The sequence below is a fragment of the Peromyscus eremicus genome, chromosome 8a, assembly GCF_949786415.1.
Source record: "Peromyscus eremicus chromosome 8a, PerEre_H2_v1, whole genome shotgun sequence".
Lineage (NCBI taxonomy): Eukaryota > Metazoa > Chordata > Mammalia > Rodentia > Cricetidae > Peromyscus > Peromyscus eremicus.
Genome location: NC_081423.1, coordinates 17,212,622 through 17,235,158, shown reverse-complemented (window position 1 = coordinate 17,235,158; position 22,537 = coordinate 17,212,622). Strand labels below are relative to the sequence as shown.

At 45.6% G+C, this 22,537-nt stretch overlaps 1 protein-coding gene across 2 annotated transcripts in view; it reads left to right on the top strand.

Annotated features, from left to right (window-relative positions):
• The first annotated feature begins 977 nt into the window (after nt 1-977).
• Axin1 (axin 1) overlaps nt 978-22,537 on the top strand; it is a 56,720-nt gene continuing 35,160 nt past the window's right edge. The window contains exons 1-2 of one of the 2 annotated variants that reach the window (XM_059270257.1): nt 978-1,085; nt 4,679-5,637. In XM_059270257.1, the coding sequence (XP_059126240.1) occupies nt 4,760-5,637 (878 nt within the window). In that variant the 5' untranslated portion in view covers nt 978-1,085; nt 4,679-4,759. The remainder of the gene's footprint in view (nt 1,086-4,678; nt 5,638-22,537) is intronic. The other variant, XM_059270256.1, reaches the window with a different exon arrangement.

Sequence of the window (22,537 nt, the reverse complement as noted above, 5' to 3'; positions counted from 1 at the left end):
GCCCTGATCTACACGGTAGATGACATTCGCAAGGGCAGTAATTCCTTGTGTTCACATCACTCTCCTTGGGGAGTGGCTGACAGAAGGTTGAGTCCTGAACAATGCCTTTCAATGTGCTGGGCAACTCCGTGCCTGATGCTGTTGTCTTTGTGTCCTGAAGCCTGTGGTGAGGCAACATGGATTTGGCCTGTTGGGCTTGCAGACTCAGGTCCGTAACCTCAGCGAGAGAAGTCTTGGAGACAGCATTGTCTGTGTGTTTGTGTGTGTGGAGGGCATCTGGATACCCAGAAACCTTCAGAATGGCGCCTGCGACCCGGCCTGTCAGTTCAGGCTTGGGGGCTCTGTCCTCGGTGCACTGGTCCAGGGCTCGGTGATGGCAGTAGTTGTTGAGCGCGCCCAGGGCGAAGTTTCCCAAGCCACCTCTCGGGACGAGCTGTAGTCACCGCCTCATTGGGCGTCCTCCCAGACTAGGTCCCAGCAGCGCTCCTAGCCCACACCCCGCCTCTACCACAGCAAGACACTGCCTGGCTCCTGTTTCCGACGCTGACTACGGCTGCAGCTCCTCCTCCCAATCAAGATCCCGCCCCTTACTCTTCTTGTCCTCCGCTTCCCGCCCCGGGTTAGAAGCCCCGCCCCACACCGCGGCCCCGCCTCCACACCGAGACCCCGCCCACAACCCTCTCCGCCCCACACCGCGGCCCCGCCCCCGCACTTCCGGGCGGCGCCGGCGGGGGCGCTCGGGCCTGGGCTTCAGCGCTCTGGGCTCGGGCTCCCGTCTCAGGGAAGCGCTTGCGGCCGTTGCGGCCGTCGCCGCAGGAGCCCGCTGAGGTCGGGCTGGAGCCTCTTTCCAGAGCGGGCTGGTGAGAGTGAGCAGCCGGGTCTGGCGGCGCTCTGCGGCCTGCCTCGCGCCTTCTCCGGGCCACGGGTTGCTGAGCCGCCGCCGCCGCCGCCGCCGCCGCCGCGATGGGGGTCCCCCAGGGCCGCGCCCCCGCCGTGGCCCGCCCGCGGAGCCGCCGCTGAGCGCATGGGCCTCGCCGGGCCTGGAGCCAGGCCCCGGGCCGCGCCTCCACAGCCGCCGCGCGCTGGTGAGTAGTGGGAGCCGGCGGGCGCGCTCCTGTGGCGCGGAGGCCTGCTGCCCGGGGCTGCGGGAGTAGGCCGCGCTAGGCCGGCGGACCCGGACCCGGAAGAGAGGGGCGCGCGGGTTGCGGGCGGGAGGCGTGTCGGAGCGCGGCCCGCGATGTGCGAGGTTGTGCACTGCGCGGGGAGACCAGAGCTCCAAGGGGAAGCTGAGCAGGAGAGATGCAGGCTCCGCAGTATGTGTAGAGGCGTGGGGGCTGCGTGGTATGCTAGGCATATGGGGTGAAGGGCTTTAGAGGCCGATCTGCCAGGGAAGGGGTGATAGTAGGGCATGGGGAAGGAAGGTAAAGGCCTGTGTGAACAGGACAAGGGAGTAAGGAAGCCCAAGGATTCTAAGAATGATCCTCAATTGGATGTGTGTCTGCTGAGTGTGGTGTGCTTGCAGTTGTTCATGGGTCTGGGGCACGTTTAGGATGTGGGTGAGTTGGTGCTGAGGAGGTGCTGGTGCCAGACTCTGTGTGTCCTCCGAGATGAGTGTGTGTGTGTGTCCTCCCTTTGCGTCATCCCCCAACCGCTGCGAAAAAGTAAAGGAAAGTAGGGATGAGTAAGAGCAAGGAGGGCACTCTGTGACTATGCTGTGGTTTGGCTTGCCAGATACCCGGTTGTCCAGGTGTCCATTTCTTGTCCGGTTGATGCCTTACTTACCCACCTCCCAAACCAAACCAAAACAATCCCCCAAAACCCAGAGCTGCACATTTTTAGTTGGCCATGAAGACAATAGAGAGAAAAGAAATCCACCAGCCTTGGGTTTTTCTCAACTCATCTCCAGGATAGTTCTAAAGAGTTCTCATTATGTGTGCGCTCCTCCCTTTTACTCTCACATGTTCCCTTTACTCACAGACTGTTGCAGAACATGGAGTCTAACTTCACCTGAGAGAGCAGTACCAGCTGGTTTCAGTTTTAGTACTTCACTTCAGCGATGAAAAAGTGTATGAAGCACAGGGATTTTGTTTGATTTTTCAGCAGGTGTTGACTTGTCCTACATCTTTCAGAGAAACAAAGTGGGTTATATTGGCTGTTAAGACCTTTTGTGATGGGGGACTGTAATAGATATGAAATGATAGTCCTGACCTTTCAAGAATTTAATCAGTGGATAGTTGGTAAAATGCTAGTCATGTTATTACTTCCACATTCAATCTAAATCATAAGTTTGGAAGTTATGCTTGAGTATAATAAATACATACACAATACCCAGGGCTGTTTGTTTTGACAGTGTCAAAAGGAATTTTAAATATGATATCAGACTTACATATTACCTTTATGGAGTCACTTTATAGGTGGTGGTTATAGATTTGAGGCAAGATTTGGTGCTATGGGCATTGGACTCTTACTGAATTTTCATAGCCACTTTATGTATGGTATTTCTGTGTGTGCCTTAAATGCTAGGTATCTTCTGTTGGAGCCCAGGGATTATTGGAAATTGGACTGTTTCAGCGTTAGTAATTTGTGGGAATGTTCATGTACTTCTAGGGACAGGTGGCCAGGGATGCAGGCCCTTTTTCCTGTGGTGATATCCTAGATAAGAGCATGGTAGACATGATGGCCTGGTGTGCTGCTTCAGACATCCAAGTTCCTTACTTATGGAGACAGAGTTCCCAGAAAGTGACTGAGGTTAAAGAGAGGTGTGGGGAAGTCTATGAGCAGCAGGAGACCACAGTCACAGAGGCTGTGACCTTAAGAAACAGGCTGGTCCTGCTGAGGCTGAGATTATAACCTACCTAAGAAGTCATTAGTTGCAGAAATGTCATAATTGTGACCCACCTTTTATTTGTACATGCCTCTTCCTTCTAGCCATTAGTAATCTAGCCGTCAGCATTGTTAGCAGGAAAAGTGTGGATTGTGTGAGAATGAGCATAGGATGGATTTCAGGGAAGCCAGGGAAGCACTGTGGAGTGGTGACCAGGGAGAGCCACTCCCTTATTTTTGGTTGTAGATGTACATTGTGCTGTTTTTGTTTTGTGACAGGGTCTCTTGTAGCCCAGACTGGTCTCCAACTCTTACGTAGCCAAGAATAACTTTGAATCCCTGATCTCCTGCCTCTCCCTTGGGTCAAAGGTGTGCACTACCACTCTCAGTTTTATGCAGTATTGAGGATCTGGGAACGGAACCCAGGCCTTAATCTTGCTAAGGCAGCACTCTACCGTCTGAGCTGCATCCCCAGCTCATGACCTTGAATTCTTAATCAAGGTCTTGAACTCTTCCTCACCTTCAAGTGCTGGGATTATGGATCTGTGCCAGTACACTGGCTTTATTTATTTATTGAGACAGGTTCTCATTTTGTAACCTAGGCTAGCTTTGACACTGGATGATCCTTCTGCCTCAGCTTCCTGAGTGCTGGGATTACAGGCATGAACCTCCATGCTGGCTTTTGTTTTAAGGATTTATTTTGTGCCCTGTGGCTTGTTTAGTGTTCTAGACATCCGACTCTGTCATATTCCTCTCTCCAGCTCTCTTTTAGTGGGTCCATTTGGGACAAGGCAGGCTGTGTTGTTTTCTCCTTTGAATAGGTTGAGAGGCATTGCTAGAGCTCAGGGACTCTCTAGGTTCCCATAGGATGTAACAGAAAGGACCAAAGATCATAGCAGAGGTTCCTATCCAAATATGAACTGGTTTGGTTCCTTTTGCACATCATACACAGCAACAAAAACTGTAGTTCCCTAATCTCTAAGAGTGTAGGTGGTATGGTTTTCATCTGGTGGAGCTAAACCATATTTCCTGTAAGCTTCTTTAGCTAAATCTAAAGTATTTGTAATTCACTTTTTTCTGTACCTTTTCTGCCTAAGTTCCTAGTCACCATTTGCTATCAGTAAGGGAATCTCCTTCTAAGAGAGAAATTAGCAGCCAAGCACACCTTTCTGGATCTCTGAGGTTGTCTGTGTTGATGATGCACAGATGCCTCTGCATGTGGACTGTGTCTTTCCATCACTGGTCCATGATGTGGAAGGTGGCCCATCAGTTGATCTCTTAGCTGTTGAGAGCTGGAAGGACATCTTGCTATGTGGTTGCTCATGTTATGAGGTATGTCAAGTATGAGAAGTGATAGAGCAGACAGGTAATACAGAGACTGTTACACTTGAATATGCCCATCCACCTGAAGATCTATAGTGTACCTCTTTGTTTCTGAGTCTCACTAGGGCGAGTTGAGATAATTGTCTTCATGTGTGAGAGACCAGCTCACCGATGCTGGCAAATGGGAACAGAGACACCTTTCCTTCTTCCAGCTTTCCTGTCCGTCGGACAGTCATTTCTTTAGCCAGGATGGGTGATCTTTAGGCCTGACCACTGAAGACATCCCTTGAAGGAGAGAGGCCTTCCATGATCCAGGCTTTCACTTAGTGTGAGAGGCATTCTTGTAAAAATTTCCAGAAATTGTCTTAATGATAGAGCAAAACTTCTGGCCAAAATATGTCTCTGCTGGAAGTCTGCACTGAGTCTCTGCTCCAAGTGGGAGTGGGAGGGCATCACTGCACATCTCAAGAGAACCTCTGGTGTTTCCATGGACCACCTTTCCTAATCCTTGTCCTCTTAATGGTTTCAACAGGACAGATTGATTCCCTTGGGAGCTCTAAGTACTGAGGTATTAGGGTGCAGCGCTCATTGTTCACTGACGCAGAGTCCCAAAATGAATGTCCAGGAGCAGGGTTTCCCCTTGGACCTCGGAACAAGTTTCACCGAAGATGCCCCCCGGCCCCCAGTGCCTGGAGAAGAGGGAGAACTGGTATCTACTGATTCAAGGCCTGTCAACCACAATTACTGCTCTGGGAAAGGTGCCAGCACTAAAAGTGAGACCTCGACAGCTACCCCAAGACGTTCAGATCTGGATCTGGGATATGAGCCTGAGGGCAGTGCCTCCCCCACCCCACCATACTTGAGGTGGGCTGAGTCACTGCATTCCTTACTGGATGACCAAGATGGGATCAGCTTGTTCAGGACCTTCCTGAAGCAGGAGGGCTGTGCTGACCTGCTGGACTTCTGGTTTGCCTGCAGTGGCTTCAGGAAGCTTGAGCCCTGTGACTCAAATGAGGAGAAGAGGCTGAAGCTGGCAAGAGCCATCTACCGAAAGTACATCCTGGATAGCAATGGTATTGTGTCCAGACAAACTAAGCCAGCCACTAAGAGCTTCATAAAGGACTGTGTTATGAAGCAGCAGATCGATCCTGCCATGTTTGACCAGGCACAGACAGAAATCCAGTCCACCATGGAAGAGAATACCTACCCTTCCTTCCTTAAGTCTGACATTTATTTGGAATACACAAGGACAGGCTCAGAGAGTCCGAAGGTTTGCAGTGACCAGAGCTCAGGGTCTGGGACAGGGAAGGGCATGTCTGGATATTTGCCCACTTTGAATGAAGATGAAGAGTGGAAATGTGACCAAGATGCAGATGAGGATGATGGCCGAGACTCTGTCCCCCCCAGCAGGCTCACCCAGAAGCTGCTATTGGAGACTGCTGCCCCGAGGGCCCCCTCAAGTAGACGGTACAGCGAAGGCAGAGAGCTCAGGTGAGTTCGGCACAAGGTGTCCATTTTCTATACACAACCTCGGAGACCTGGCAAAGGAGCAAGGGAAAGGTGGTAACAGGTGGCCTTGTTTTCAACTCCAGCTGAAATTTCTACTGCTGCTGTTGTTGAATTACGGTTCTATTTCCTACTTAGATGCCTTCATACCTGTCATTAGAAACCTTTTTATATTTGCAGAGTTGAAAATGCAGTGAACAAGACTTGCTGGTGTAATCTCACCTACTTGGGAAGCTGAGGCAGGAGGATCAAAAATTGTATGTCAGTCTGGGCAACTTGTAAAGACTCTAAATGAAAAGGTGTGGAGGCTTATCAGAGTTCCTGCAGAGCATGCCGGAAACCCTCCTTTAGTTCTCTCCTTAGTAACGCATGTACTACTAAGCATAGGGCTTGGTGAATTATTGGAAGCATGGAGATTCTTAGAAGTCATACTGTTCAAACTTTGCCCTTGAGCACAAAATTCATGTCTTGTTGCATAGAAGAAGGACCTGATCGAAGACAGGGACCCTAACCCTTAATAATAGAAGGGGAATACATTCAAATGCATAGGAAATTCTAATTGCTTTATTTTTAACTTTGAACTTATTTATTTTATTTTATGTGTATGAGTGTTATATCTATGTATGTATACCATATGTGTGCCTGGTGCCCTGGTGCCCACAGAAGTCAGAAGAGGGCTTCAGATCCCTTGAGACTGGTGTTAACAGGCACTTGCAAGCCAGGATGTGGGTACTGGGATTCAAACCCAGGCCCTCTAGGAGAGCAACAAGTGCTCTTAACTGCTAACCCATCTCTCCAAATCCCACTCTCCCACCTTGCTGTTTTAATCAGTCTTTTGGACTCTTCCTGAAGGATGACATCATAGTGGGAAAGTTTCTGTCTAGTCAGTTGTTGGAGGGTTCAGAAGCTTGTGATGTCTGCTTAGAGCTCCAGAATTGGACGTTTCCCTTTGTGGTGTGGTCAGCGAACGTCAGCCCAGGGTGCACTTGAGGAGCAGCAACAGGGCCTTAAGTGACCGTAGCGTTGAAACTTGTTTCTTCACCTTTCTGTTTAATTTTTCTTTTTACATTTATTCGTGTGTGTGTGTGTGTGTGTGTGTGTGTGTGTGTGTGTGTGTGCGCGCACGTACGTACGTACATATGTACGTACGTACACACGTGCCTCAAGTGTGGTGGGGTGGGGAGCACTACCCTCAGGCTCACATGTGGCATGTGTGTGCATATGTGGTAAGAGAACTACTTGCAGGAGTCGCTTCTCTTCTTGTGGGGTCTAGGGGTTGAAAACTCAGTCATAAGGCTTGGTGACAACCTCCTTTACCTGCTAACCTGTCTCGCCAGCCCAAGTTTTACCATTTTTTAAAATTCAGTATTGTACCAGGTGGTGGTGGTGCACGCCTTTAATCCCAGCACTTGGGAGGCAGAGGCAGGCGGATCTCTGTGAGTTCGAGGCCAGCCTGGTCTACAGAGCGAGATCCAGGAAAGGCGCAAAGCTACACAGAGAAACCCTGTCTCAAAAAACAAAACAAAACAAAAAAACAAAAAAAACTCAGTATCGTGATTAGAGGAGGCTCGTTTGGCTGCGTCAGTGCTTGTTTTACTTGTGGTCAAAATTTGTGTTTCCTGCTTATTTCCCTAGAGCTGATGACTAGAGACTTACCATTAATCTCAACATGAAAACCTTTCCCAGGTGCTGAGGTGGTTAGTGTTTAGAACTCTGACTGAGCCCTTCATGGTGGCTCAGGGATCCAGTGAAGTGGGTTGTCAAGAAAGCAGGTTCATTGAACTATGAAGAAAAGCTACATGAGAGACCTTGTCTTAAAAAAGACAAAAACAAGAAACAGTAAAATTTATAGGTATAGCTGGGTTGTGGTGATGCACGCCTTTGATCCCAGCACTCAGGAGGCAAAGGCTGGTGAATCTCTGAGTTGGAATCCAGCCTGGTCCAAAGAGTGAGTTCCAGGACAGAGAAACCCTGTCTTGAAACACACTCCTCTCCCCTCCCCCAAAAAAAATTAAAAAAAAAAAAAAGAAAAGAAAAGAAAAGAAAAGCACAGTAGTCAGGTGTGGTAGTACACACCTTTTAATCCCAGCTCTCTTGGGAAGTAGAGGCAGGCCAGTCTACAGAGGGAGAAATCGAAACTGGTCACTTAGAAAGCTACAGAACTAACTCTTCTTTAAGTTAAGTGACACAGTTCAAAGTAGACTGTTGGACTGTATTTTATTCATTGTCGTTAGCCACGTGCTATTTACTTAGCAAGATTTCTTTTTTGTTTGTTTGTTTTTCTCTGTGTATCCCTGGCTGTCCTGGAACTTGTTTTGTAGACCAGCCTAGCCTGACTTTGAACTCGGAGATCCATCTGCCTCCCGAATGCTGGGATTAAAGGCGGTGTGTTACCACCACAGCCCAGCTATTTAGCAGGATTTTAAAGGGTGGTGTTTTGTTTTTTGTTTTTGTTTTTTTTTTTTGAGACAGGGTCTCATGCATCCCAAGTTGGCCTAAATTCCCTGTGTAGCTGAGAATGACTTGAACTTCCTTTCCTGTCCTTCTGCCTCCACTCTAGAATTGTGAGATTACAGGCATGCACTAACAGTTTGTGTAGTGATGAAGACTGAACCCAAAGCTATGGGTATTGACAGACATTTGACCAACTGAACTACATTCTTAGCACTTGATTTATTTTTTGAGGCAAGATCTCTTATAGCCCTCAAATGATAACTTTGAATTATTTAATCTTCCACCTTTTAAGTGCTGAGATTACTGGCAAGCTCCACCATACCTCATTTCTAACATGTTTTTTTGTTGCCTTTAGTATTTGTTCATGTTTTTTGTTTGCAGTGTTAATGATCTAATTCAAGGCCTCATGCATTAGAGGCAAGTGCTTATCAATAAATTACTTCCCTCCAACATTGTAAATTGGACACATTCTGCTTGTCATGCAGGGAGCTGTAGTTAGGAAGCACCAGGCTGGGAATAAGAAAATCCAGTCCATTGGGATTAAATTTTGACTGAATTGACTACTGTTTCATGTGCTTTGAATGGAAATTCAACACCCACCCACCTTCCTTCCTTCCTCCCTCCCTCCCTCCCTCCCTCCCTTCCTTCCTTCCTTCCTTCCTTCCTTTCCCTCCTTTCTTCCTCCCTTCCTTCCTCCCTCCCTCCCTCCCTCCCTCCCTCCCTTCCTTCCTTCCTTCCTTCCTTCCTTCCCTCCCTCCCTCTCCCTCTTTGTCTCTCTCCCTTCTGTCTCTCTTTCTTTTCTTTTCTCTTCTCTTTTCTTTTCTTTCTTTAGAAAGGGTCTCACTATGTAGTCCTGGCAAATTTAGAACTCTGCGGACCAGGTTGCCCTCAAACTCTCAGAGATCCTCCTGCTTCTGCCTCCTGAGTGCTGGTACTAAAAGCGTGTGCTGCCACACCTGGCTAGCACTTTTCTTTATAGTTCAGTGAAGCTGCTTTTTTGACAACTCACTTGGTTGGATCCCTTGTGACGGAAGCTGTTGCCTTTGTGAACTTGTGTTCTAACTCCTCTTGTTTACTAGTCTTTCCCACAGCAGTGAAGGAAGGCTATTACAGCCACTGGTTCATAGTGGGGAACGTTGGTGCTATGTCCTGCTGGTACCTGAATACTTAGAGCAGTGGTTCTCAACCTGTGGGTCATGACTTCTTGGGTGTTGTCAAATGATCCTTTCACAGGGATCACATAACACTAGCAAAATTACAGTTATAAAGTAGCAATGAAACTAGGGGCTGGAGAGATGGCTCAGAGGTTAAGAGCACTGACTCCTCTTCCAGAGGTCCTGAGTTCAATTCCCAGCAACCACATGGTGGCTCACAACCATCTGTAATGAGATCTGGTGCCCTCTTCTGGCTTGCAGTCATATATGCTGTATACATAATAAATAAATAAATCTTTTTTAAAAAAAAAAAAAAAAAAGAAAATAATTCTATGGTTAGGGTTTACCATAACCAGGAACTGTAATAAAGGGTTGCAGCATTAGGAAGGTTTAGAACCACTGGCTTAGAGCCTGATGATGTACTGTTGGGCTTAAGCCAAGTAAGGCCATCTTGTAAGCAAAATGGGGCACTCTACCTAGACAGCATGGCTATTCCCCAGTGGAGGGAGAGGAGTCCTCCAAAGGAAAATTGGGCTGATGGGAATTAGGAAAAGAAAAGTTGAATAGATGACTAGCAAGTTTTCACTAGGGAAGGACGCCCTGGAACTAAATCTTCCCAGGTGATAACAACTTGGATGGCAGATTAATGAGATGCAAAGGGCCAGATGTATGTAGTATAGCATGATACCAACAGACTTGAGTCACTGGGCTCCGTGCTTTGTGTCTCTGATTTGGTGCTCTGCTGTGCTTTTGTTGGTGGCCATTCTGCCTTGACAGGATTTGCTATTCCTGTCCTCTGGTGTCAGAGCATGTGCATAGTGATTTTCATATAGATGATTTGAGGCTTGATTCTCTGAAAATTGAGAAGGCATGATGCTCTCAGCTGAAACTAAGAAGACAACACTACTACTCTTGATTGGATTTTGAGTTTTGAGTTTATTATACTCATGCAGGCACTGTGAGCTCTTGGGCCTAAGTGTCCCAGAACGCTTCTTTGGCTTGGGCTTAGATGTCAAAGAACACTTGGTGTTTGCTTTGTTTCTTCTCATTTTTTTCTTTCTAATTTACCCTTTTGTAGTGGAGATTGAACCTAAACCACTGAGCTATGTACTCAGACCTCTTTTTTTTTTTTTAATTTTGAGATGGGGTACAGCAAGATGGTTCAGTGGGTAAAGGCACTTGCCACACATCCTGGCACCTGAGTTTGATCCCTGGGACCTATGTAAAGCTGGAAGGAGAGAACTGAGAGTAGAAGTTGTCCTTTGACCCCTACACACATGCTATATAGACACACCCACCTTCTCAATAATAATCAAAACGTCTTTTTAAAGGCTAGAATAAGCCAGGCGGTAGTTGTGCATACCTTTAATCCCAGCACTCAGGACAGAGAGGCAGGCAGATCTCTGTGAGTTCGAGGCCAGCCTGGTCTAGAGGCCAGCCTGGTCTACAGAGCGAGATCCAGGACAGGCACCAAAACTACATAGAGAATCCCTGTCTTGAAAAATACCCCCCCCAAAAAAAAAAAGGCTAGAATAAATTTAAGACGGTGTCACTGAGTTGCTCAGATGGACCTTGAATTTAGTCTCCTAAGCAGCTGGGATTACAGGTTTGGACCACCAGGCCCAGCCCCTCTGTTGATTCTTGGAGAAGACCTTTCTTTTTATTGCCTGTTGTGTGTGAACTTTGGACCTAATTTAGATTGGCTCATCTCCCTCTCTCCCTTCCCAGTGCCCTGAGGAATTGGGCATGTTAGGCTGATGATCTGCCACTGAGCTACATACATTCTTAGCTTAATTTTTTTTCTTTTGGTTTTTTAGACAGGGTGTCTCTGTGTAGCCCTGGCTGTCCTGGAAATCCATGCTCTGCAGACCAGGTTGGCCTCCAACTCAGAGAACTGCCTGCTTCTGCATCCTGAGTGCTGGGATTAAAGGTGTGTACCACCACCATCTGGCAATACCCATAATTTTTATTGGTTTTGTCTTTTTTTTTTTTTTTTTTTAAAAGACAAGGTTTGTCGGGGTTGGGGATTTAGCTCAGTGGTAGAGCTCTTGCCTAGCAAGTGCAAGGCCCTGGGTTCGATCCTCAACTCAAAAAAAAAAAAAAAGACAAGGTTTCTCTGTATAGCTCTGGCTGTCCTGGAACTCATTTTGTAGACCAGGCTGGTCTCAAACTTAGAGATCCACTTGCCTCTGCCTCCCAAGTTCTGGGATTAAAGGCGTGCGCCACCCAGTCTATTTTTGTTTCATTGAAGACAAGGTCTCACGTAGCCTAGGCTGGCCTAGAACTGGCTATGTAGCCAAGGTGGTCTTGAACTCCTTTCTCTCCTGTCTCCACCTTCCAAATCTTGAGATTTCAGGTATGTGCTACCATACCTGGCCTCTTTCTCTCTTGTTATTTGTTTTTGTTGCTGTTTAAAAATTTTGAGATTTATTTGTGTGTGTGTGTGTGTGTGTGTGTGTGTGTGTGTGTGTGTGTGTGTGTAGGGTGGTGCAGTGCCTACAAAGAGGGGTTGGATACCCTGGAGATGGAGTTACAGGACGTTTTGTGGGCTACCTTACTTGGGTGTTGGGAACTGAACTTCAGTCTTCCGCAAGAGCAGCATGGGCTCTTAACCCTGGAGTCACCTTCCTAGTCTCCTTTTTCTTTTCTTCTTCCTCCCTTCTCCTTTTCTTTCACAGGGTCTCACCTTATATACCTGGCCAACCTGGAACTCACTGTGTAGACCAGGTTGGCCTCGAACTCACAGAGATCCACCTGTTTCCCCGGTGCTGGGATTAAAGGTGTGTGCCATCACACTGTATCCCTTTTTTCTTTTTGAGACAGGGTCTTACTCTTTTAATTTATTTTATTTCATATGCATTGATGTTTTGCCTGCATGTATATCTTTGTGAGGGTGTTGGGTCCCCTGGAACTTGAGTTACAGACAGTTATGCGCTGCCATGTGGGTGCTGGAAATTAAACCTGGGTCCTCTAGAAGGCAGTCAGTGCTCTTAACGATGAGCCATCTCTTGAGCCTCTTGCCATCTCTCAAGCCCTCCCCCTGCCATCTTACTTTTAGCCAAGTGATCTTGAACTCAGTAATCCTATCTAAGCCTTCCAAGTACTGAGATTATAGGATGTGTCTCCATATCCACTTAACAGTTTGTTTGTTTGTTGTCTCATTTCATTTACATGTCTTTGTGTTTGTGTACATGTGCATGTAGCACATGTGAAGGTCAGAGGACAGCTTGCAAGAGTCTCTTCTCTCTTTCCACCACATGGGTCCTGGGGATTGAACTCAGATTGGTAGCCTTGGCAGCCAAGCTAGCTCCTTTACCCATTGGTCTATTCCTCAGAGGCTTGACAGCCACAGTGGGTTCTTTGTTGGTGGTGGTGATTTTCATTTTTTAGACCTACTGTTTTATGTGTTTGTGTGTGGGCATAAGTGTATGAATGTATACCACATGTAGGAAGGTGCCCTCAGAGGGTATTGGATTTCCTAGAACTAGAATTATAGGTGGTTGTGAGCCTGATGTACCGTCTCTACAGCCTCATAGTTTTGACTTGACAGGTATGAATTAGGATCCTGGCAATTTGCTGAATGGTTTGTCACTCGGGCCCAGGGATTTTGACACACTAACTGGCAGTTGTGGGTATTACTCTGTTTGGTAGGTGAGCCTGACCTACAAATGTCATTTGATACTGGTTTGGGTTTCCTGACAGGTCTTAATGAGCAGGTCTGAAGTCAGCCTTGCCACTTGGCTGCTGGTTTTAACCCTCAACTTCCCAAATGCTCTTTCATTTATGTTTGCTACCCTTACCATTCTTGCTAGCTGTGTCCTTCCCTGTGCATAAATAGTCTCCTGGATCTTTTCCTAATGTCTTTCTGGGGCCAGCCCAGTAGTATACTCCTGGTCAGGCGGTTGCTGCCACCATTGACATTGAGTGGACTTTGAATGCCATTCACAGCAAGAGCAATGTGGTGGCTTGGCTGGGTTCCTGCCACACAGCTCTCTCCACTGAGAACACGAGATGTTTTAGACATGATGACGACCAACCCTTGCTCTCCAGCCCCCTTAGAGTTTGCTTGAAGAACTGTTAGACCTGTCAGTTCCTTGTCTCTTTCTGGTGGAGGCTTATGAAGTCAGCAACAACAAAAACAAAAAAAGAAAGAAAAAGAAATTGTAAGAGGAGGCACCCAGTAGGTGCATAATTCTGAAGATTAACTTTGGGTCATGATTTGAGAGAGTTAGAAGCAGGATTGGGGATTTAGCTCAGTGGTAGAGCACTTGCTTAGCAAATGCAAGGCCCTGGGTTCGATCCTCAGCTCCGGGGGGGGGGGGGGGGGGAGAGTTTGAAGCTCCAATGAGAACATCTAATTTCACTTGATCTTAGCCAAAAGGCCAAGAAGCTATGAAAGAACACCAATCTAGTTTCAGAGGAAGGTGTAGACTGCTGAGCCTGAGTTTGAAGACACAGGTACAGGATGTCTTAGACTGACTTGACCTATGGTACATCTCTTCATGACTGCTTGTGACAAAAGACAGTTCATACTTTAGTCTGGCCTCCTTGTAGCTCTCCTGTATTCTCTTGCTGTTGCCTTTGAACATGGGGCTGAGGGGGAGAGCAAGTGCCTGTTGCTTTTCCTACCATTTTCCAGATGTCTAGCTGGGTCTGTGTAGTGAACTCTTCCTCCCTCCTCCCCGCAGACAGAGTTTCTTGGTGTAGCCCTGGCTGTCCTGGAACTCACTCTGTAGACCAGGCTGACCTCAAACAAGATCTGCCTGGCCTGCCTTTGCCTCCTGAGTGCTGGGATTATGGGCATTGGACCACCACTGTTAGGAACTTTCATTTCTCATTCAATGACCTCAGAATGAGAAAACCGGAGACCCTTCTAGACAGTCTTAGTATACAGGTTTGGATTATCAGGAGGAGACTCTCAATGGCTGGGTGGCTCCCTGGGCCTTTTGGATCCCATATTTCTTCCTGGGTTGCTATTAAGAAATGTCTGGCATGGAGGCTAATGAGTAGCCCTGATGTTTTAAGTTCTCATGGGATGTACACTTTCTCTATTTGATCTAGATCCAAAAAGGTTTTTTTTTAATAATTAATTTTATTTTATGTGAATTTGTGTCAGATCCCCTGGAACTAGAGTTACAGACAGTTGTGAGCTGCCGTGTGGGTGCTGGGAATTAAACCTGGGTCCTCTGAAAGAGCATCCAGTACCCTTAACCAGTGAGCCATCTCTCCATCCCCAGATCCTGGAACTCACTTTGTAGACCAGGCTAGCCTCAAACTCACAGAGCTCCACCTGCCTCTACCTCCTGAGAGCTGGGATTAAAGGTTTGTGTCACCACGCTCAGTTGACAGTGTATTCTCCTAACTGCTGAACCATCCCTTTCCTCTCACCCTCAATTTTGTATGCTGTTATTATCTGTGTGTGTATATGTGTATGTCAGAGGACAACTCTGGAGTTCATTCTTTCCTTCCAGCCTTATGTGGATCTCAGGGATAGAACCCAGATTGTCAGGCTTGTTCGGTAAGCACCTTGACTCACTGAATCATCTCAGCAGCACTCAAGAACTATTGTGTTTGTGAATATCCAATGAAAAATGTAAAAATTATTTCTGAACTAGTAAGTAGAAGAAGTACCTTTTCCATTTGAGCTGTTTTGATGTGCTCACACTTTTAATCCCAGCAGAGGCAGAAGGATCTCTGAGTTCAAGGCCAGCTTGGTCTACATAGAAAGAGCCTGTCCTTTTTTTTTTTTTTTTTTTTGAGACAGAGTTTCTCTGTGTAACAGCTTGGCTGCTGCTCTGGAAGTAACTCAAGCTTTGTAGGTCAGGCTGGCCTCGAACTCACAGAGATCTGCCTGCCACTGCCTTCTGAGTGCTGGGATTAAAGGTGTGGGCCACCATGTCTGGCTTGAGAGAGTCTTAAAAGAAAGAGAAGGAGAGAGAAAGTTAGTTTTGTTTGGGGCTGGTGAGTTGACTTGGTAGTTAAAAGAGACTGCCTCTGAGCCTGAGGATCTGAGTTCAATCCCTGGGAAAGGAGAGAAATGACTTCCATGAGTTGTTCTCTGATATCTGCAAACACATCATAGCACACACTCACCTACATACATAGAAACACATCCCCACAAATAAATAAAAATGTAGTAATAAGCCGAGCAGTGGTGGTGCATGCCTTTAATCCTATCACTTGGGAGGCACAGGCAGATGGATCTCTGTGAGTTCAAGGCCAGCCTGATCTACAGAGCGAGTTCCAGGATAGGCTCAAAAAGCTGCACAGAGAAACCCTGTCTGAAAAAAACTAAAAAGTTAATTTTAAAAAAGTAGTAATAAAAAAGAGTTAGGTTCATGGTGAATTTAGAAACCTTAGCTGAAGCTGGGAGTGGTGGTGACACATGCCTTTAGTCCCAGTGGATTATGTGAGACCAGCCTGGTCTATAAATGAAGTTCCAGGACAGTCAGGGCTACACAGAGATATCCTATCTCAAAAAACCAAAAAAAGAAAAAAGAGAAAGAAACCATAGCTTAATAAGCTCACAAACTATATTTTGTAGAATTGATTACCTTCCTACTGTGTTGTGACAGTGGAGAATTTGCAGTACTGTTAAATGGAGTGATGAAATAAGGCCTTGTAGAATGAGGTGTCATAGAGAAGCCATAGATAATGAATGGGAGGTGCTGAGATTCCCACCAGATACCCGTGGGTTTCAGCCCCTCCTTGGGCATTTAGGCTCCTGAACAAAGCTTCTGTTAGATACTGTAGACCCATCTGGGTCGCACATGATTGCAAAGGTAGGATGGGGGATGGCACATGGAGGATTCTAGAACTAGGTCTTCCTCTGCCCACATCAGTCAGCAGCGGCCCTGGCCCTATTTCTATGTAGAATAGTGTTTATCCACATCTCTACTTGCCCTTCTCATTGCTCTCCTGCTGGATCACCACAGGAACCTCCTGACAAAGTTTTGCTTTCCCAGTTTCCCTGTTTCAAAGCAGTTCTTTTTTTTTTTTCTTCTTCTTTTGAGACAGTTTCTCTATGTTGCCCTGGCTGCTCTGGAACTTGCTCTGTAGACCAGGCCGGTCTTGAACTCAGAGATCCAACTGCCTCTGCCTCTGAAGTGCTTGGATTGAAGGCATGCACCCCCACTACCAGCTGGCAGAGCCATAAATATACCATTCCTTCTACCAATGCTACAGAGACTTCCCATGAGCCCTAATGTATCCACCATACTATCTGTACATGTACATGCCTGTCAAGAGGTGGCCTTCCCTGCTTTAGTCATGCAAAGCTCCACAGTCTGACAGAACTCCATGGCATCCATGAAGTACTATGGGTAGAGGTCAGACAGAGAGGTGGGGATCAACTCCAGTCCTGAGCTCCCAGGCCTTGTGATGCTAGTACCTGGTACTGCTTTGGTGGGTTTGTGAATGAGAAGCACTGACAGACAACACAGGACTGAACGCTTTATGGAGGCCATCGGTGTGGACCATGCTACCTTGGCTCTTACCCACAGCAGAGGTTGAAGAGAGCCAAGTTTATTATGTATTTGGCACAGGCATGTATACATTTCATTGTGGCATCACTATGGTCTCTCCTGGAATTAAACTGTACTTGTAGATCAGATGCCTGGTGACTCTGCCTTTGTGTCAATGTGCAAGTCAATTATGAAGATTCAAATTTGGGCTTGGTGTAGTGGAAGCAGAGGCAGGCGGATCTCTGAGTTCAAGGCCAGCCTAGTCCTACAGAGCAAGTTCCAGGACAGCCAGGGCTGTTACACAGAGAAACCCTGTCTCGAAAAAGAAAAAGAGAAGAAAAAAGAAAAGGAAGGAAAGAAAGAAAGGAAGAAAGTTTGGCCTGTGCTCTATGGATCTGTCAATTTTTTTCCTTTTTTTTTTTTTTTTTTTTTTTTTTGGTTTTTCGAGACAGGGTTTCTCTGTGTAGCTTTGGAGGCAGTCCTGGAACTCACTCTGTAGCCCAGGCTAGCCTCGAACTCACAGAGATCCGCCTGCCTCTGCCTCCCGAGTGCTGGGATTAAAGGCGTGCGCCACCACCGCCTGGGCGGATCTGTCAATCTTATTACAATCTGGATTTCATATATATTAGTTTACACTGTAGCTCTTGGTTGTAGCTGAGTTGTAGGAGTTGGTGGGAAGCAAGTTAATCTGATCCTGACAGTTCTTCCTTGAGCCTGTCCAGTCTAGGGCTCTGTGCCCTTGTCAGTTTTGCTACAGTGTATCTCACCAGTAAGAACACACCACTTTGTGGCCATATCAAAATGTATGTGATCTACAGAAACATTCAGGGTGTCTCTTCAGTCACTTCTGTGGGGCAGGCAGTTATCTGACATTAAACATGGATAGCTTCCTACCATTTAACCAGACGTTTAGTGCGTGGGTCGAAGCCCTAGTCTTCCCCATCCCTACACCCAGATCCCAGCATTCTATAAGTCACTGGTAAGTCTAGAAATGAATGCCGTTCTTGTTTGGTTTGGTGGCGGTCAGCTCATACTGCATGTCTCTGGCTGGCTGGGTGCTGTCCTCATCCCCTGCCAGCCAGGGAAGCTCTGACTACAGTGGACCTCTCTGAGCTCTGTGCTCTTTTAAATAGTATATAATATAAATTTATTTTATTTTATTTTTTTCAGGAGGGTATTGATCTCCAAATTGTTACTAATACATCCCTAGTCTCCTACTTTTCTCAGACAGATGTTCATGCATCTCTATAGAGTGCTAAGTTTCCCTCTGCTGTCTTTTATCAGGGTTATTTCCCCAGGGATGTTCTTTTGTAGTGTTGGCTGTATGGTCTTCTTTATTCTTTCTCTATTTCTCATATTCTTGAAACAATATGTGTTTATAATTAGAAAGTGTTTTTTTTTTCCTTCTGTGTATGTATGTTTTCATGTGTCTGCATGCATGTAGAGTCCTGAGATTGATATTGAGAGTCTTAAGTGCTTTTTAGCCTTATTCATTGAGGCACGATCTATCAGTTGAACCCAGAGTTTGCCAGTATGGCACTGAGATTATAGGCAGTCTGTTATATACACTTCATATTCACATGGGCTCTGGGGGTCTGAACTTCATTTCTCACTTTTGTGAACAAATGTTTTAACTTTTGAGCCATGTCCCCAGTCCAGAAAGTATATTATTAAAAAAAAAATATTGAGAAGACTGAGAGATGGCTTAGTGGTTGAGAGCATTGATTCTCTTCCAAAGGACCTTGGACAATTTCCCAGCTCCCACAGCTTACAATATCTGTAACTCCCAGTTCTAGGGGATCTGATGCCCTCTTCTGGCCTCTGTGAACACCAGGCATGCACATGATGCTCAGGCATATATGCAGGCAAAATACCCATATACGTGAAATAAAATAAAGTTATTGATTAGATAACTTTAATGCCATCCTAGCACTTGGGAGGCTGAGGCAGGAGTATTACTTCCTGTTCAAGACCAATGGGTCAACAGAGTGAGACCCTGTCTCAAAAAGGCAAAAATTAACAAACCAAAAAAAAAGTCAGGTGGTGGTGGCACACGCCTTTAATCCCAGCACCTGGGAGGCAGAGACAGGTAGATCTCTGTGAGTTCAAGGGCGGCCTGGTCTACAAAGTGAGTTTCAGGGCAGTTAGGGCTACACAGAGAAACCAACAAAAGAAAATAAATGTTACAAAAAGCCTATATTTTATTACATTTGTTATTCTTAGCCACTTCTGGAATCACATGACCATGCCTGCACTGTCAGTAATCAGGCAAAATGTGTAATCACTCCAGGGCCTTACGCCCTAGCAGCAATCTGTGCGCAGCACAGCTTGGTCAGGTAATCTGTATGCAGTGTGATCACATAATCTAAGCGCATGTGTCTCCCTCTCCCCCCTCCTCCAACCCCAACACACACAAGGTTTCCCTGTGTAGCCCTGGCTGTCCTGGAACTCATTCTATAGATCAAGCTGGTCTTGAACTCAGAGATTAGCCTACCTCTGCCTCTTGAGTTCTGGGATTAAAGGTGTACTCCACCACTGCTCGGCTTTTTTGAGACAGGTTCTTTTAGTTTTGACTGTCCTGGAATTTGATAAGTAGCTCAGACTCACCTCAAACTTAGAGATCCTCCTAACTCTGCCTCCTAAGTGCTAGGATTAAAGGTGTGCACCACCACCACCACCACCACCTGGCTTGAAGTTATTTATGTATTTTAACAGCATTAATACAGTATTTATGTATAAAAAAATTTAAGTACCTTTATACATTTAAAAATTAAAAGAATTAGCCAGGTGTAGTGGTGCATGCCTTTAATCCCAGCACTCTAGGCAGAAGTAGGTAGAGCTCTGAGTTTGAGGCCAGCCTGGTCTACACAGAAACTGTTTCCAAACAAAACAAAACAAAAATTTAAAGAATTTACTTGCCAAGGTAGTGAGTGGTATAGGCCTTTAATCTCAGCCCTGGGGAAGCAGAAGCAGTTGGATCTTTGTGAATTTAAGGCCAGTCTGGTGTACATAGTGAGACCTGTCTCTAAATAAATAATTTAAAAGTAAGGCATTCATTCAGTACTTGAAAAAAGTACAGATTTTTTTTTTTGTGTGTGTGTGTGTATGTGTGTGTGTGTGTGTGTGTGTGTGTCTATGTGTCTGTGTCAGTGAATGATACATGAGTACAGTGCCTGTTGAGGCCTGAGAGTGTCAGATCCTTTGGAGCTAGAGTTATAGGCAGTTGTGAACTATTTAATGTTGGTTCTGGGAACCGAGCTTGGGTCTTCTGTAAGAGCAGCGAACACTCTTTAATTGTTAATCCATTTCTCCAGCCTCTATAAAATGTATATAAACAGTCTAACATGAGTCTGGAGAGATGACTCAGTGATTGAGACCACTGGCAACTCTTACAGAGGATCCTGGTTTCTTTCATCACTAGAATAGTAGCTCACAACCTCTGTAACTCCAGTCCCAGGGTATTCACCTCCCGTTTCTGGTCTCCACAAGCACCAGGCTCTCAAGTAGTACACAAACATGCATGCAGGCAGAACACCCATACATATTTTATAAAATTAAAACAACATACATCAACATTATATTCTTAGAAAAAAATACAAACAGGATATACTACAAATTTATGTGGCAATAACTTTAGTTCACACCATGCAAAAAGCAGTACATTAATCAAGATACACAATCTGTTGTAGGTTCTAAACTGAAGGATTGTTTTTCTTTTTATTTCTCTGTAGAATCTTTCAAGCCTGTGACACTTAAAATTTGCTAGCCTTTCTATTGGGAAATAAACTATTTTGCAACAATGATAACATTAATAGACCATTTGTTTAATTATGAATCAGTCCAACTTTGTTCAACAGTGGCTGAAACTCTTCTCATGTTCTTGTTTTCTTGATAAAACTGTGCTTCCTGGCTATTGGCTGCACTGTTTGTATTTGATTCATCCATCTGAGACTGTATTGAAATTAAGATAGAAGTTGTATTATATGTTGGAATCCATCAATTCTGAAGAATATGTAAACATGCTACCGTGGGTATACACAATTGAATAAAACATTCTGGATAAAAAAAAAAAAAAACCTAATAGTTTTGCTGGGTGGTAGTGGCACACGCCTTTACTCCTAGCACTGGGGAGGCTGAAGCAGGCAGGTCTCTGTGAGTTCAAGGCAGCCTGGTTTACAGAGTGAGTTCCAAGAGAGCCAGGGCTACACAGTGAAATCCTGTCTCGAAAAACCAACAAAACAAAAATCCAAAAACCCTACCTGATAGTTGTTTATTTGGATATTCTTTAGAAATTCTATTACTACTTTAGAAAGTGTTGCCACAGAGTGTTTCTTCTGTTCCAAGTATAACTGCACTCTACTGAATGATACTTTGAGATAGAGCACCACTGATCCCCAACAGGTGGGTCCTCTTGCAGTTGCTTGAAATCCAATAAGAACTTTCTTTGTTCAGACTGGAGTTGGCTGTGCTCTGTAGTCGCCTCATAGTTAGTCTGAAAGAAGTCTTCTACATTTGCAATTCCACCCCCCAGTGGTCAAATCACTGTGGGTCTCCACTGTTTCTGAGACTGCACAAGCAACTTTGATCTTAGATTTTTATTTATTTAGGTTGTTTGGTTGGTTGGTTTTTGGTTTTTCGAGACAGAGTTTCTCTGTGTAACAGCCCTGGCTTCCTGGAACTCAATTTGTAGACCAGGCTGGCCTTGAACTCACAGAGATCCGCCTGCCTCTGCCTCCTAAGTGCTGGGATTAAAGGCGTGTGCCACCACCTAAATTTTTTTCATTAAAAAAAATTACTATTTTATGTGTATGGGTGTTTTGCCTACATGTATGTATGTGCACCATGTACATGCCTGGTGCCTTCAGAGGCCGGAGAGGTCATTAGACCCCCTGAACTGGAGTTACAGATCATATTAGTACCATGTCATACAGAGGCCATGTCAATGCTGGGAATGTAACCCTGGGGTCTCTGGAAGAGTGCTTTAACCACTTAACCATTTCTCTAGGCCCTGAGATTTCAAAAATTTATTATTTATTTTAAATTGTGTGTATATATGTGTACACTCCCAAGGAGGTCTAAGATTTCAAATCTCTATAGCTAGAGTTAGAGGTGGTTTTGATCCACTCGACATGGGTACTGGGTATAGACTCCAGTCCTCTGCAAGAGCAGTAAGAGCTCTTCACTGCTAAGCCATCTTTCCAGCAAGCCTCCCTGCCCCATTTTTAAATTTAATTTAATGTATATGGGTGTTTTACCTGCATGTATGTATGTTTGGATGATCTGTGAGTGTCTAGTACTTTTGGAGGCCTAAGACCATCAGATTCCCCTGGAACTGGAGTTATAGACTGTTTTTAATTGCCACGTGGGTGCTGGGAATTGAACCTTGGTTCTTTGTAAGAAGAACTTACAAAGTCGTCTTAGTTTGTAAGAAGAATCTTAACTGCTGAGCCATTTTCCCAGCCTCTTTGTGAATCTTCTTACACTCTTTACCAATTTGAAGTATACTGTACAGTGTAATACATAAGTGATAAACTAGTTTTCCCTGAAGACCTGTTTCCCAAAGCCTTCTGTGTTCCAACTCTGTCTGGAAGAGTTACTCTTAGGCATTTTGTGGTTCTGAGTGCTGTAGTACTAGGTGCTGTGTTGCCTTGATTTGTGGTAGTGTGTGTGGTGTTCAGTATTGTAGTTCTCTGGGCAGTGTCAGCAGTTTGGATGGTTCTGGATGCTGTGTTCCTGAGACGCTGTATTATGGTGTGCTATGCTCAATGCTGTGGTGCTGCAGTGTGGTTGAGTGTTGTGATACTGCTGGGTGTT